The sequence below is a fragment of the Coregonus clupeaformis genome, unplaced genomic scaffold, assembly GCF_020615455.1.
Source record: "Coregonus clupeaformis isolate EN_2021a unplaced genomic scaffold, ASM2061545v1 scaf0699, whole genome shotgun sequence".
In the NCBI taxonomy this organism is placed as follows: domain Eukaryota; kingdom Metazoa; phylum Chordata; class Actinopteri; order Salmoniformes; family Salmonidae; genus Coregonus; species Coregonus clupeaformis.
The window spans coordinates 28,889-44,574 of NW_025534154.1; the positions used below are offsets into that span (position 1 = coordinate 28,889).

Below are 15,686 nucleotides of genomic sequence, written 5' to 3' on the forward strand. Positions count from 1 at the left end.
GTCTAGTAGAGCTGTGTTGTGATGGGGTCTAGTAGAGCTGTGTTTTGATGGGACGGGTCTAGTAGAGCTGTGTTGTGATGGGCCGGGTCTAGTAGAGCTGTGTTGTGATGGGCCGGGTCTGGTCTGGTAAATCTGTGCTGTGTTGGGCCCGGTCTTGTAGAGTTATGCTGTAATAAGCCGTGTCTGGCTCTTCTCTCCTGGGGATGGTAGGGGTACTGTTGTTTCAGAAAGTGGAGCGGGGGGCCTCTGCTGCTGGGTGATGGGTGTGTGGGTCCCTACCAAGTGTTACATCCTTAATGTCCTTAGCAAAGGTTCTGACACTGTCCTGATCAAGGTGTACATTATCATATCAGTGTTCACATGTCCGAGTAGGATGGTGAGCCATTCTGACGTTGAGCAGTGAGTCACAGTCCACAGTGATCTGTTGATTTATTTTGTCAATCAACTGTCCTGGGAAATATTTTATTGGTAGGAGGGTGGACACAACTATATTGGTTGTTGGGAACATAGCCTGTGCCCGTTCTGCCACTCTTCTCACTGCCCCAGATACATTTTCACCTTTGGCACGAAGGTCGTTTGTGCCAGTGTGGATGATGATGTTGTCAGGGGTGTCAATCCTGGTCTGACGGAGTAGCTGCATTGCACTTTCAGTTGTAGGACACCAGAATTTATACACCTGGTGTCTAGGGAATAATCTTTCCTGGACCAAGAACTTCGATAAGGATTGCAGTTGTGGGTGGTTGTCTGGGTGGAGCAGATTTGGAGGCTGTAGCAGACTGGGAGGCTGGTATTCTGACCTGGGCTAGAGCAAACTGGGAGGCTGGTATTCTGACCTGGGCTGGAGCAGACTGGGAGGCTGGTTGGTTGACCTGGGCTGGAGCAGACTGTGAGGCTGGTAGGTTGACCTGGACTGGAGCAGACTGGGAGACTGGTGCAGTGTCATCAGGCTGTGTGGTGCAGGCCATGCTGGTTATGCTGGTCTCAGGTTCTGCCTGTGTTGTACCAAGCTGGTGGACATGTTCTCTAGATGCAGAGGACATAATGACTAGCTGCTGGTTGATGGTGTCAATGTACCTCCTCTCTCTGTTCTAGTTCCTCTCTTGTTGTGCTCAGATGGTCTCTGAGGTCATCATTTGTCTGACTCAGTTTGTCCATTCTGCTTTCTAATTTAGCAATAGATGCTCTGCTCTCCTCCCTGAACTCTTTCATCTCTTCTTTTAGTTTCTGGACAGTGTCATCCTCTTGAAGCTTGTTCTCTCTGAGTTCTATGACCTCTGCTTCGACTAGAGAGAGGCTGTTGTGGAAACGTTGCATAGCAGGTGTTCTTGGTGTTGTAGGCATGTCCTTGGCTTTGTCTGCTGCAGGTGAGGTAGGTAGAGGGACACTGAGGGTGTCTTGCTGGGTCACAGAGACTGTTGGGGGTGTTGGGGGTCTCTCTCTCTCTCTCTCGCTCTCTCTCTCTCTCTCTCTCTCTCTCTCTCTTTCTCTTTCTCTAATTTTCTCTATGTCTCTCTCTCTCTCTCTCTCTAATTATCTCTCTCTCTCTCTCCCTCTCTCTCTCTAATTCTCTCTATGTCTCTCTCTCTCTCTCTAATTATCTATATGTCTCTCTCTCTCTCTAATTATCTCTATGTCCCTCTCTCTCGCTCTCCATCTTTGTCTCTACCTCATTTGATTGGTTAAAGATCAGACACTGTCAATGAAGATATGCAGGAACTGCTTCCTTGGAAACCTAACCATGGGCTATGTTATCCAGGTGCATTTGTGATAACGGAAAGGTCGCTGGTTCTAATCCCTGAGCTGATTGGTGAAGAATCTGTTGATGTGCCCTTGAGCAAGGCACTTAACCCTAATTGCTCCTGTTAGTCGCTCTGGATAAGAGCATCTGCTAAATGACTAAAATGTAAATTATAGCATGTGGATACAATGTATTCTTCAAATGCACTCATGGCTGATATACATGATCAAAACCATCTTTGATAAGGAGCACGGATTTGGACTGTCTCCCGGTGCTCCCAATCCCACATTCCTCCATATTTGGAGCAGAAACTGTAAAACTTGGCTTCGACTGTGAGATTTGGGAGATGGCGAGTGTTGGACATCTCATGTGTACAACACGATGCTGCGGCTGGAAGGCTGCTCGCATAGCTCTGACCTCAAGTCTGCGTCTCAAATGTCACCCTATTCCCTACATAGTGCGCTACTTTTGACCAGAACCCTATGGGCCCATTTGGGATGCAGACCAAGTCTGCACTCGGTGCCAAGTCCTGGCATATTGCACGAATCAGTATAAACCTGTCGGCCGCATGTACGCACGCTTAAGTGTTCAAAGATGGGGATTGAATGTTTACAACGCAGCCTCGTCAAACACTGCGAGAGATTAATGCGCCTGGAAGACGTTTCGCGACCATTTCGCGACGCCGCAATTAGTTAACTCTTGGCCCCCCGCTCAACCGAGCCAGACCAAACCAAAGGCGGGCTGCTTTTTAAACATATCGCTGGCTTTTTAAACATATCGCTGGCGTAAACATTTTGACAGGTGACGAGATAAGGATGTAAGAGAGTGTAGGGTTTATGCGGAAAGCAGCTGGCCCTGCGCCAACCGTGTTCTGTTTAAAGCATCATTAAGATGCCAGACTCCACTTGAGCTTTTGAAAGGGAAATCTGCAGTTCAAACAACAACAACAAAGTGGATACCCCGTCACTGTTTTGGTAAACATTTGAGAATTGGAGCTGGACATTTTTTACCACTTTCAAATTCATAGACATTGCTATGGATGCAAGGACTAACCATCCATGAGATCAACATTTTTAATTCAAAAATACATGTACCAATTGCAGATTGCCCCTTTAAACACTGCATATTTCTCTTGTTTCGAAGGTTCCTCCTACTACTAGAACTGCTAGATTTCTCATGTGAAACATATACACACTTACTGCATGCAGGCTGCGCAGTAGGCACTCCTAGTCCTATAGCCATCTAGGACATCTTAGTATGGAGTCAGTCCACCACCTAAAGGTATCATGTAACCCAGGGCTCTCCAACCCTGTTCCTGGAGAGCCACTCTCCTGTAGGTTTTTGCTCCAACCCCAGTTGTAACTAACCTGATTCATCTTATCAACCGGTTAATTATTAGAATCAGGTGCACTAGATTGGGGTTGGAGTGAAAACCTACAGGATGGTAGCTCTCCAGGACCAATAAACATTTTAGTATTTTAGGTTTCTCAAAATGGAAATCATTCTTTGAAGATTGTGTGATTAATCACATTTTCATCTATGCCATGCATTATAATGTGTTATGCATTTTTACATTTTAGTCATTTAGCAGACGCTCTTATCCAGAGCGACTTACAGTTAGTGAGTGCATACATGTTTTTTTTGTTTTTTTCATACTGGCCCCCCGTGGGAATCGAACCCACAACCCTGTCGTTGCAAATGCCATGCTCTACCAACTGAGCATAGTTCATAATGTGTTATAAATGTGTTATAAATGTGCTTATAAAACATTATGAAGAGGGTATCCATAGAAACAGAAAGTGTTACCAAATGTTATTAGAAATGATGCAACCAATCCAGTTGTATTATTCACAAACATTTCGTCAGTGTGTTTAAACCCCAGAGATAACAGAGCTGCATGAGCTTAGACACGCCACGAAGACCAACGTCTGAAAGCTGCGGTTGGCCGTCCTATCAACTCCGAATATCAGCCGTCATTTTCTGTTCATTTCCAGACGATTCTACGTGTTGAAACGGCGCAAACAGCCAATGTTTGTCGTCGCCCAGCAGGTGGTAGCTAACACGCTGCTCTTTAGCCGTTTGCCTCTTGCATGTCTGAGCTCTAAAATGTAATTTGCTGAACAGTGTCTCTTTCCTCAGCAGCTCGGCAGATTGACATATTATGGCTGTGTGATCTATGTGTCTTTCAAGAGCTTGTTGTAACAACATGAGAGATGTCTGGGTTGAACGTATTTCTAGCTGGTTGTCATGAAGGTCACAATGGGCTCATGTAACGGTCATGATGATAGAGCATGGTGATATGACATATGATATAATATGCCTTCTCTTAGAGAAAAATATGTGCTAATTTTGTTTAGGGTTAAACGCCAAAGTGAAATGTAGTGTCACTGTCATCGCATGGACTTACAGCGGCTTAACAGTTACAGAGAAACTGTCTGCTGCTTTCCTATACCCTATATGGTGCACTACTTTACATTAAATGGCACCCTATTCCCTATATGGTGTACTTCTTTACATTAAATGGCACCCTATTCCCTATATGGTGCACTACTTTACATTAAATGGCACCCTATTCCCTATATGGTGTACTTCTTTACATTAAATGGCACCCTATTCCCTATATGGTGCACTACTTTACATTAAATGGCACCCTATTCCCTATATGGTGCACTACTTTACATTAAATGGCACCCTATTCCCTATATGGTGTACTTCTTTACATTAAATGGCACCCTATTCCCTATATGGTGCACTACTTTACATTAAATGGCACCCTATTCCCTATATGGTGCACTTCATTACATTAAATGGCACCCTATTCCCTATATGGTGCACTACTTTACATTAAATGGCACCCTATTCCCTATATGGTGCACTACTTTCCATTAAATGGCACCCTATTCCCTATATGGTGTACTACTTTACATTAAATGGCACCCTATTCCCTATATGGTGCACTACTTTCCATTAAATGGCACCCTATTCCCTATATGGTGTACTACTTTACATTAAATGGCACCCTATTCCGTATATGGTGCACTACTTTACATTAAATGGCACCCTATTCCCTATATAGTGCACTACTTTACATTAAATGGCACCCTATTCCTTATATGGTGTACTACTTTTGACCAGAGCAGTATTGCTCCTCTCTCTTGTCTCCTCTTCTCCTCCCATCTCTTTTCCCCTCTTACTTGTCTCCTCTCTCTCCTCCCCATATCCTCTCTCTCTCTTCCTCTCCCCTCCCTCCTTCCTGCTCTCTCTCCTCCCCTCCCCTCTCTCTCTTCCAGAGAGGCCCTGTACACTGTTCTGTTCTTCCACAGGGAAAGAGCAACCCCGCCTCCTGGCTGAGAAGGTGCTGGATGGAACCTCCTGCGGCCCTCAGGAGTCTGGCCTCTGTGCCAACGGGACTTGTCAGGTACACCAGTCATGTGACAGGGGACTTGTCAGGTACACCAGTCATGTGACATGGGATTTGTCAGGTACACCAGTCATGTGACATGGGATTTGTCAGGTACACCAGTCATGTGACATGGGACTTGTCAGGTACACCAGTCATGTGACATGGGACTAGTTAGGTTCCAGTGTGTTCTACATTTTCAGTAATTCTTGAGTAGATTTACACAATATTGTAGCTATCTTTCTCTTATAGTTATAAATAAAGCTGGAAGTTCAACTTTTTTTTGCATAGGTTAATGTCACACAAAACCCAAAGCGCTGGAGAGTTTTGTAAGTGTTATTTACAGTGATCTCACGCAACGAAACTTTTTTTTCTGGCGTCTCTGATACAGTTTATTCTGATCTGATGTCACAGTTCTCAGACAGCAAAATTGTGAAAAATGTTCCATATTGCAGAAAGAGAAAGTCATTTTCCAAGCTGTTTCCCAACACATACTTTTTTAATACCACAAAAAACACATTCCATGTCTCCTTCCAAACAAAGTCTTCAATGTCAAGTCCAGCAAGAAAAAAGAATGTCGCCCCCTCCCAAACACAAACCATGTCCAATCTGACATTTGGAACTGTACCGCTCCAAAGTTACCAGCTCATGTGCTTAAATCACTGACCCAAAATGGCATCCTATTTTCTATTTAGTGCAACAACAAAAAATTCCAGGGCCCATAGGGCTTTGGTCAAAAGTAGTGCACTATGTAAGGAATAGGGTGCAATTTGGAACGCAGACACATTCTTATCGGTGGAGCCTCACAGCCACCCTCCATTATGTTGACTGCACTCCCAGGAGCAGGTGAACGTGCCTTCAGTAGACAGACGATCGCTCCAATGACCAGAACCTCTTTCTCTGGTATGAAAACAGCACCATGTCGGAAAAAAATAGACAACTGGGGAATAATTCAGAAAACACAGGGATGATTTGCAGGGATTATTTCCTGCTATCTGGGCTGGAGAGAGAGGAAGAGAGAGAGAGGAAGAGAGAAAGTGCAAACGAGAGACAGACAGACAGACAAGATAGAGAGAGAGAAGAAGAGCAAAAGAGGGACAGGCAGAGAGGCAGAGAGGCAGAGAGGTATATAGGTAGAGAGGTATATAGGTAGAGAGGTAGAGAGGTTCAGTGGGGAAAAAAAGTATTTAGTCAGCCACCAATTGTGCAAGTTCTCCCACTTAAAAAGATGAGAGAGGCCTGTAATTTTCATCATAGGTACACGTCAACTATGACAGACAAATTGAGAAAAGAAAATCCAGAAAATCACATTGTAGGATTTTTAATGAATTTATTTGCAAATTATGGTGGAAAATAAGTATTTGGTCACCTACAAACAAGCAAGATTTCTGGAGAGGTAGAGAGGCAGAGAGGCAGAGAGACAGAGAGACAGAGAAGCAGACAGAGAGCGAGAGCGAGAAACAAAGTAATATGTTGCCCTGGCGTTGTAAGGATGTTTCCACGCTCCCAGAGCCCCGGCACACACCCATCATCCTCTCTGACACATGGATGGCCCGTCTGTGAACTGCTGGCACTTGGTCAATAGAATCTGCTCTCCAGCTACATATTGCATAGTACTGTCTGTTCACCATAGTACTGTCTGATCACCATAGTACTGTCTGATCACCATAGTACTGTCTGATCACCATAGTACTGTCTGATCACCTGAATTGGGTTAGTGAAGGTTCTGGCTAAACTGAGCCCGTTTGGTTTCTAGTGAATACACCCCTGGCTAAACTGGGCCTGTTTGGTTCATAGTGAATACACCCCTGGCTAAACTGGGCCTGTTTGGTTCCTAGTGAATACACCCTTGGCTAAACTGGGCCCGTTTGGTCCATAGTGAATACACCCCTGGCTAAACTGGGCCCGTTTGGTTTCTAGTGAATACACCCCTGGCTAAACTGGGCCCATTTGGTTCATAGTGAATACACCCCTGGCTAAACTGGGCCTGTTTGGTTCCTAGTGAATACACCCTTGGCTAAACTGGGCCCGTTTGGTTCATAGTGAATACACCCCTGGCTAAACTGGGCCCGTTTGGTTCCTAGTGAATACACCCTTGGCTAAACTGGGCCCGTTTGGTTCCTAGTGAATACACCCCTGGCTAAACTGGGTCCGTTTGGTTCCTAGTGAATACACCCCTGGCTAAACTGGGCCTGTTTGGTTCCTAGTGAATACACCCCTGGCTAAACTGGGCCTGTTTGGTTCCTAGTGAATACACCCCTGGCTAAACTGGGCCCGTTTGGTTCCTAGTGAATACACCCCTGGCTAAACTGGGCCCGTTTGGTTCCTAGTGAATACACCCCTGGCTAAACTGGGCCCGTTTGGTTCCTAGTGAATACACCCCTGGCTAAACTGGGCCCGTTTGGTTCCTAGTGAATACACCCCTGGCTAAACTGGGCCCGTTTGGTTCCTAGTGAATACACCCCTGGCTAAACTGGGCCCGTTTGGTTCCTAGTGAATACACCCCTGGCTAAACTGGGCCCGTTTGGTTCCTAGTGAATACACCCCTGGCTAAACTGGGCCCGTTTGGTTCCTAGTGAATACACTCCTGGCTAAACTGGGCCCGTTTGGTTCATAGTGAATACACCCCTGGCTAAACTGGGCCCGTTTGGTTCCTAGTGAATACACCCCTAACAGTACACACTAACAGATGCTTTTCTACATTATACTGCACTATCCCCCCTCCTCCGGCTCAAATCAGCCCTCCGCCCAAAGTCATCTCTTATTGTGCAAACATATGTGAAGTCCTGTCTAAGATTACAGTAGAATGCAGACATAATGAATGTCATGTTCAGTTTTGATGAACGTTTCTGCCTGGTGCCCAAGTTGTCCAAAAGCCCCTGGACTAGACTGTCTATCAACAGCGATCAAACCTTTTTTTAAACCACCACTGCCCCCGTTATCAGAGGACAACGTTATTTTAAGCTTTATTTATATGTAACTGTATTCTATTCTACTATCTACAATGTAAGAATGTTCCAAACCTGAGGTGTCTGTGTTGCTCTCTAGAAAGTGGGCTGTGACGGGATCCTGGGTTCGATGGCAAGAGAGGACCACTGTGGGATGTGTAACGGCAATGGCAAATCCTGTAAGGTCATCAAGGGGGACTTCAACCACACCAGAGGAGCAGGTACCATACCATCAGCACCTTCATTAACCCTCAGCAGGTGTAGGGTGACCTTGCCCCTAGACTCTGATACTGGGTCAGGGTTGCGTTTTCCCCACTAGTGGTTAAGGTTAGGAGGGGAGGCAGATCCTAGTTCTGTACCTAGGGGACTTCAGAGTGGATACTGTCACGTTATCCTCTGTTTGTCTCAGACAGTCTCACAGAGCTGGACTTTATCTCCTTGCAAGCTGTGGCCCTATTACAGGCAATGAAGCGTTGGATTAAACAATGTTGAATTGCTTTTGATAAACTCCCAAAATTATTTCTGTCCAAGTAGGATTGAACTTCGATTCAACTGTTATGGATCATAGTGTAGTTAATACAGTACAATGTCAAAACTTAACATTTACGTCATTTAGCAGACGCTCTTATCCAGAGCGACTTACAGTTAGTGAGTGCATACATCTTTTTATTTATTATACTGGGCCCCCGCGGCAATTGAACCCACAACCCTGGCGTTGCAAACACCATGCTCTACCAACATCCCTGCCAGCCATTCCCTCCCCTACCCTGGGCCAATTGTGCGCCGCCCCATGGGTCTCCCAGTCACGGCCGGCTAAGACAGAGCCTGGATTCGAACCAGGATCTCTAGTGGCACAGCTAGCACTGCGATGTAGTGCCTTAGACCACTGCGCCACTCGGGAGATACTTCATATGACAATTTATACTGTAGTTCATCAGGTTATATTGTAGCTTATTGGTTAAAACGTTTTGGTTGTATATTGCTCTATAACCATTACATTTGAGTCATTTAGTGGACGCTCTTATCCAGAGTGACTTACAGTAGTGAGTAGATACATTTTTGTACTTCATTGGTAATAATAAAGCACTGGTCCCATGTGGCTCAGTTGGTAGAGCATGATGCTTGCAATTCCAGGGTTGTGGGTTCGATTCCCACGGGGGACCAGTACGGGAAAAAGTAATGACATTATTATTACCAACGAAGGTTTACCACAGCTCGAGGAGAGAAAACAGGACGGAGTACCGCTCTTTTCTTTTCACTTTGGGGTCTGATTATTACAATTACTCATTACTCACAAGAGACACAGTTAAGTATTCATGTCAAACTGGATGTGTATCTCTCACGTTACAAATGGACAGTTTTTAGTTAGTTATTTTCTGCTCCAAAAAAATAGACCCAGCCTCTCCTCGCTGACACTGAATCAGCACTAAGCAGCATCTTAAACACTAGACAAGGTTTACAAATCACCCTCTTGAATACTACTTCAAAGTCAGTTCAGATAACACAGCAAAAATGTCAACATCCGTGTGATGGATGGATGGCTGTGGCCCGGCAAACGGTGAGGAACACCTTCTCGACCTTGAACGGATCTCATTCTTAGGTACTCAAGCTCCTCGGACCACGCTAGGCTGACTGTGACCATCAGTTAGTTAGCAAGGGGACCCCACACATAGATCCATTCACGGCCTGTGATCGCGAGCACAGGGGGGCAGACACACACACGAACACACAATACAGTACCGTAGCTCCTCCAGTCAACCCGTCTGGCTATCTTAGAACTGAAGTGACTGAACTGTACGCTACATGTACACATGATAATAGATCATTCTAGATAGTTCTGGTGCAGGCATAAACCAAACAACCGTACAGTCTCTCTCTTTATCTCTCTCTCTCTCTCTCTGTCCGTCTCTCTCTCCCCTCAGGCTATGTGGAGGCTGTGATCATCCCCAAAGGGGCCAGGAGAATCAGAGTGGTGGAGGAAAAGCCTGCTCAGAGTTACCTGGGTAAGATACGCACCGCTGTTGCTTTGAACAGCATGATACAGTAGCAAACAACTGTCTTGAATCTAGCAGCATAGTGCCCATTTGACTTTAAATAGAACACTTTCTATAGCAGGTGTCTCAAACTCATTTTGCCTGGGGAGCACATTCTCTCTTCACCGGAGTCCAGAGGGCCGTGCTGCAAATGATGTAGGCTGTATATCCCTATGGCCACCTCATCGGCCACCTCATCGGCCAGTTCACCCAGCTTTACAGAGAGAGAGCATCAACTCCCACAGAGAGAACACTCCTCTCATCACTCCTCTCAATCCACTTGGCCCGTTCAAGTCACTGCTCTTGGACCAGTCCTTCCCCATCTTAAGAGAGAGAACACTTAAGCCGGGCGTACACTCCATGACTTTGGCCCAGATTTAGCAGTCCTAGACACATTTTTGAGATCGGAGACAAAATCCCAATGTCAGAGACGCAATCAGAAGGCTGCCGATCCCGTCTTTTAGTCGTCCCAGACGTCCCGATATTTTCAAACATGTTTGATTTTATTGGTACAAATTCTGCAATGCTCTTGTAGTGCGAGATGTGCAACGACACGTTTTGAGAACGGTGATCAGCAATAGCCAAGAGAGCTCGCCAGAGAAGAAGCCAGAGAGATGATGACGTTGTATCGCGGCCCGTCAGGAAGTCCAGGATCCAGTTGCAGAGGGAGGTGTTCAGTCCCAGGATCCTTAGCTTAGTGGTGAGCTTTGAGAGCACTATGGTGTTGAACGCTGAGCTGTAGTCAATGAATAGCATTCTCACGTAGGTGTTCCTCTTGTCCAGGTGGGAAAGGGCAGTGTGGAGTGCAATAGAGATTGCATCATCTGTGGATCTGTTGGGGCGGTGTGCAAATTGGACTGGGTCTAGGGTTTCTGGGATAATGGTGTTGATGTGAGCCATGACCAGCCTTTCAAAGCACTTCTTGGCTACAGACGTGAGTGCTACTGGTCGGTTGTCATTTAGGCAGGTTATCTTAGTGTCCTTGGGCACAGGGACTATGGTGGTCTGCTTGAAACATGTTGGTATTACAGTCTCAGTCAGGGACATGTTGAAAATGTCAGTGAAGACACTTGCCAGTTGGTCAGCACATGCTCGGAGTACACGTCCTGGTAATGCGTCTGGCCCTGCGGCCTTGTGAATGTTGACCTGCATAAAAGTCTTACTCACATCGGCTACGGAGAGCGTGATCACATAGTCATCCGGAACAGCTGGTGCTCTCATGCATGCTTCAGTGTTGCTTGCCTCGAAGCGAGCATAGACGTGATTTAGGTCATCTGGTAGGCTTGTGTCACTGGGCAGCTCGCGGCTGTGCTTCCCTTTGTAGTCTGTAATAGTTTTCAAGCCCTGCCACATCCGACGAGCGTCAGAGCCGGTGTAGTACGATTCAATCTTAGTCCTGTATTGACTCTTTGCCTGTTTGATAGTTCGTCAGAGGGCATAGCGGGATTTCTTATAAGCGTCCGGGTTAGAGTCCCGCTCCTTGAAAGCGGCAGCTCTAGCCTTTAGCTCAGTGCGGATGTTGCCTGTAATCCATGGCTTCTGGTTGGGTTATGTACGTATGGTCACTGTGGGACGACGTCATCGATGCACTTATTGATGAAGCCAGTGACTGATGTGGTGTACTCCTCAATGCTATCTGAAGAATCCCGGAACATATTCCAGTCTGTGCTAGCAAAACAGTCCTGTAGCTTAGCATCTGCGTCATCTGACCACTTTTTTATTAACCGAGTCACTGGTGCTTCCTGCTTTAGTTTTTGCTTATAAGCAGGAATCAGGAGGATAGAGTTATGGTCAGATTTGCCAAATGGAGGGCGAGGGAGAGCTTTGTATGCGTCTCTGTGTGTGGAATAAAGGTGGTCTAGAGTTTTTTTTCCTCTGGTTGCACATTTAACATGCTGGTAGAAATTAGGTAGAACGGATTTAAGTTTCCCTGCATTAAAGTCCCCGGCCACTAGGAGCGCTGCCTCTGGATGAGCGTTTTCCTGTTTACTTATGGCCTTATACAGCTCATTGAGTGCAGTCTTAGTTCCAGCATTGGTTTGTGGTGTTATATAGACAGCTACGAAAAATCACCGTCACCATTCTATAAACAATGTGTAAACTCCAATGATGTATATAAACCATGGATTGCTGATGCTATGTATTGGCCAATGAGAGGCTTTGAAGCCACCGGGGGACAGTGACATTAGTACTTTTAAAAAATATTATACTTTAAGGAAAAGGTTTCTGTATATATTTACTTTTTTTTATGTTTAGCTCACATAATATAATTTAAAGGATGCATTAAGGTGTCTGTAATATAATTAACGTGTAGACATTAATACATGCATTTCTGTAGGTGGGAAAAAAATGTTTTACAACGGTTAGGTATCTAGTGTATATATAAATCCTTGGTAGACTCTCACGCAGGAGCGATGACTACTACTAGCCTACCAGTATGTGTTTGTACTGGCTTGTAACCAAAGCCAAAGTGTCAAATTGTTACAGCTCTTACTCTGAAGTTCACAAGCAACGTTATTGAATTGAAAATGTATTGGCTAGATATTTCAACTCTTTTACGGCAAGTGTGAATGTCTGAAAATATTTTATGAAGCTGCTTTGAGCCACAGCTCGTTATAGCTACACTAAAAAAAAATAATAATAGTATAATTGTAAAGTGGTTATCCCACTGGCTATAGGGTGAATGCACCAATTTGTAGTCGCTCTGGATAAGAGCGTCTGCTAAATGACGTAAATGTGCCCTTGAGCAAGGCACTTAACCCTAATTGCTCCTGTAAGTCGCTCTGGATAAGAGCGTCTGCTAAATGACTAAAATGTAAATGTAAATGTAATCGCATCACTGTTTTCACGAGACAGCGTGGTTTCCAGAATCCTCACGACCAACTGTGTGACCCCGCGTCGTTGCGAGAATGTTTTGTGTGCGCACCACTGCGTTGGTAAGACAAAAGACGTCAGCAAAGACGTTGCTTTTAATGTGAGAGGCTCAGCGATGTCAGGATGTTGAAAGTTGTGTAGTGTACGCCTGGCATTACTCCCCCAGCTCCTTCACATCTAGACAAGGATCACCTCGCTCATCTTTCACGTGCCCAATCCACTGCTCTTAGATAAGTCCATCCCCCAGCTTTCGAGTCCCACTAACTTCCCGAACTCCTCCACATTTCCTCTCATCTTTCACGTGCCCAATCCACTGCTCTCAGATTAGTCCTTCAGCCAGCTTTAGCGAGAGAGCATTAGCTCCCCCAGCTCCACACATCTCCTCTCATCTCTCATACGCCTCTCTCTCTCTCAGATGTCTCTCTCAGACTCCTAGCGTAACCACACAACACAGGCCCTGCGCCCTATCCATCTGTCTAATATGTGTCAGCAGACCCGCCTGCTTTCAGGGAATAAGCTGGACTGTGTCTCAAATGGCACCCTATTCCCTATGTAGCGCACTACTTATTGCCGTTTGGGACGCAGCCTGCCTGTTTTCATCCCCTGCATGCCAGCGTCCTGACTCCTGCCTTTCATGTGGCGAGATTAGGAACCACGGGGCGGCTCACTTCAATTACACCGAGAGGCTGCTGGGGCAATCCTCTCTACTTCCCCAGAGTCTCTACTAACCCAGAGTCTCTATTACCCCAGAGTCTCTACTAACCCAGAGTCTATATTACCCCAGAGTCTCTATTACCCCAGAGTCTCTACTAACCCAGAGTCTCTACTTCCCCAGAGTCTCTCCTAACCCAGAGTCTCTACTTCCCCAGAGTCTCTACTTCCCCCGAGTCTCTATTACCCCAGAGTCTCTACTTCCCCAGAGTCTCTACTACCCCAGAGTCTCTATTACCCCAGAGTCTCTACTTCCCCAGAGTCTCTACTTCCCCAGAGTCTCTATAACCCCAGAGTCTCTACTTCCCCAGAGTCTCTCCTTCCCCAAAGTCTCTACTAACCCAGAGTCTCTCCTTCCCCAAAGTCTCTACTAACCCAGAGTCTCTACTTCCCCAGAGTCTCTCCTTCCCCAGAGTCTCTACTACCCCAGAGTCTCTCCTTCCCCAGAGTATCTACTACACCAGAGTCTCTACTACACCAGAGTCTCTATTACCCCAGAGTATCTACTTCCCCAGAGTATCTATTACCCCAGAGTCTCTACTTCCCCAGAGTCTCTATTACCCCAGAGTCTCTATTACCCCAGAGTCTCTACTTCCCCAGAGTCTCTATTACCCCAGAGTCTCTACTTCCCCAGAGTCTCTATTACACCAGAGTCTCTACTTCCCCAGAGTCTCTATTACCCCAGAGTCTCTACTTCCCCAGAGTCTCTATTACCCCAGAGTCTCTACTTCCCCAGAGTCTCTATTACCCCAGAGTCTCTATTACCCCAGAGTCTCTACTTCCCCAGAGTCTCTATTACCCCAGAGTCTCTACTTCCCCAGAGTCTCTATTACCCCAGAGTCTCTACTTCCCCAGAGTCTCTATTACCCCAGAGTCTCTACTTCCCCAGAGTCTCTATTACCCCAGAGTCTCTATTACCCCAGAGTCTCTACTTCCCCAGAGTCTCTATTACCCCAGAGTCTCTACTTCCCCAGAGTCTCTATTACCCCAGAGTCTCTACTTCCCCAGAGTCTCTATTACCCCAGAGTCTCTATTACCCCAGAGTCTCTACTTCCCCAGAGTCTCTATTACCCCAGAGTCTCTACTTCCCCAGAGTCTCTATTACCCCAGAGTCTCTACTTCCCCAGAGTCTCTATTACCCCAGAGTCTCTATTACCCCAGAGTCTCTATTACCCCAGAGTCTCTATTACCCCAGAGTCTCTACTTCCCCAGAGTCTCTATTACCCCAGAGTCTCTATTACCCCAGAGTCTCTACTTCCCCAGAGTCTCTATTACCCCAGAGTCTCTACTTCCCCAGAGTCTCTATTACACCAGAGTCTCTACTTCCCCAGAGTCTCTATTACCCCAGAGTCTCTACTTCCCCAGAGTCTCTACTACCCCAGAGTCTCTACTTCCCCAGAGTCTCTATTACCCCAGAGTCTCTACTTCCCCAGAGTCTCTATTACCCCAGAGTCTCTATTACCCCAGAGTCTCTACTTCCCCAGAGTCTCTATTACCCCAGAGTCTCTACTTCCCCAGAGTCTCTATTACCCCAGAGTCTCTACTTCCCCAGAGTCTCTACTACCCCAGAGTCTCTACTTCCCCAGAGTCTCTATTACCCCAGAGTATCTACTTCCCCAGAGTCTCTATTACCCCAGAGTCTCTACTTCCCCAGAGTCTCTATTACCCCAGAGTCTCTACTTCCCCAGAGTCTCTATTACCCCAGAGTCTCTACTTCCCCAGAGTCTCTATTACCCCAGAGTCTCTACTTCCCCAGAGTCTCTATTACCCCAGAGTCTCTACTTCCCCAGAGTCTCTATTACACCAGAGTATCTACTACCCCAGAGTCTCTACTTCCCCAGAGTCTCTACTTCCCCAGAGTCTCTACTTCCCTGCACCACCACCCCCACCATTTCTTCCTAACTCCCCATTCGCTAAGCCATCCCTCTCCACCCTCCCAGGATGCCAATCTGCTAAGGAGAAGCCAAATGAGTTCAAACGCA

The 15,686-nt window shown here is 46.2% G+C and overlaps 1 protein-coding gene across 1 annotated transcript in view; it reads left to right on the top strand.

Annotated features, from left to right (window-relative positions):
- Positions 1 to 15,686, top strand: part of LOC123485457 (A disintegrin and metalloproteinase with thrombospondin motifs 19-like) — a gene marked incomplete at its 5' end in the record, with an annotated part of 74,909 nt that overhangs the window by 17,200 nt on the left and 42,023 nt on the right. Inside the window, 3 exons of the mRNA XM_045216381.1 lie at positions 5,029 to 5,156; positions 8,187 to 8,307; positions 10,009 to 10,089. Of these exons, the coding sequence (XP_045072316.1) occupies positions 5,029 to 5,156; positions 8,187 to 8,307; positions 10,009 to 10,089 (330 nt within the window). The remainder of the gene's footprint in view (positions 1 to 5,028; positions 5,157 to 8,186; positions 8,308 to 10,008; positions 10,090 to 15,686) is intronic.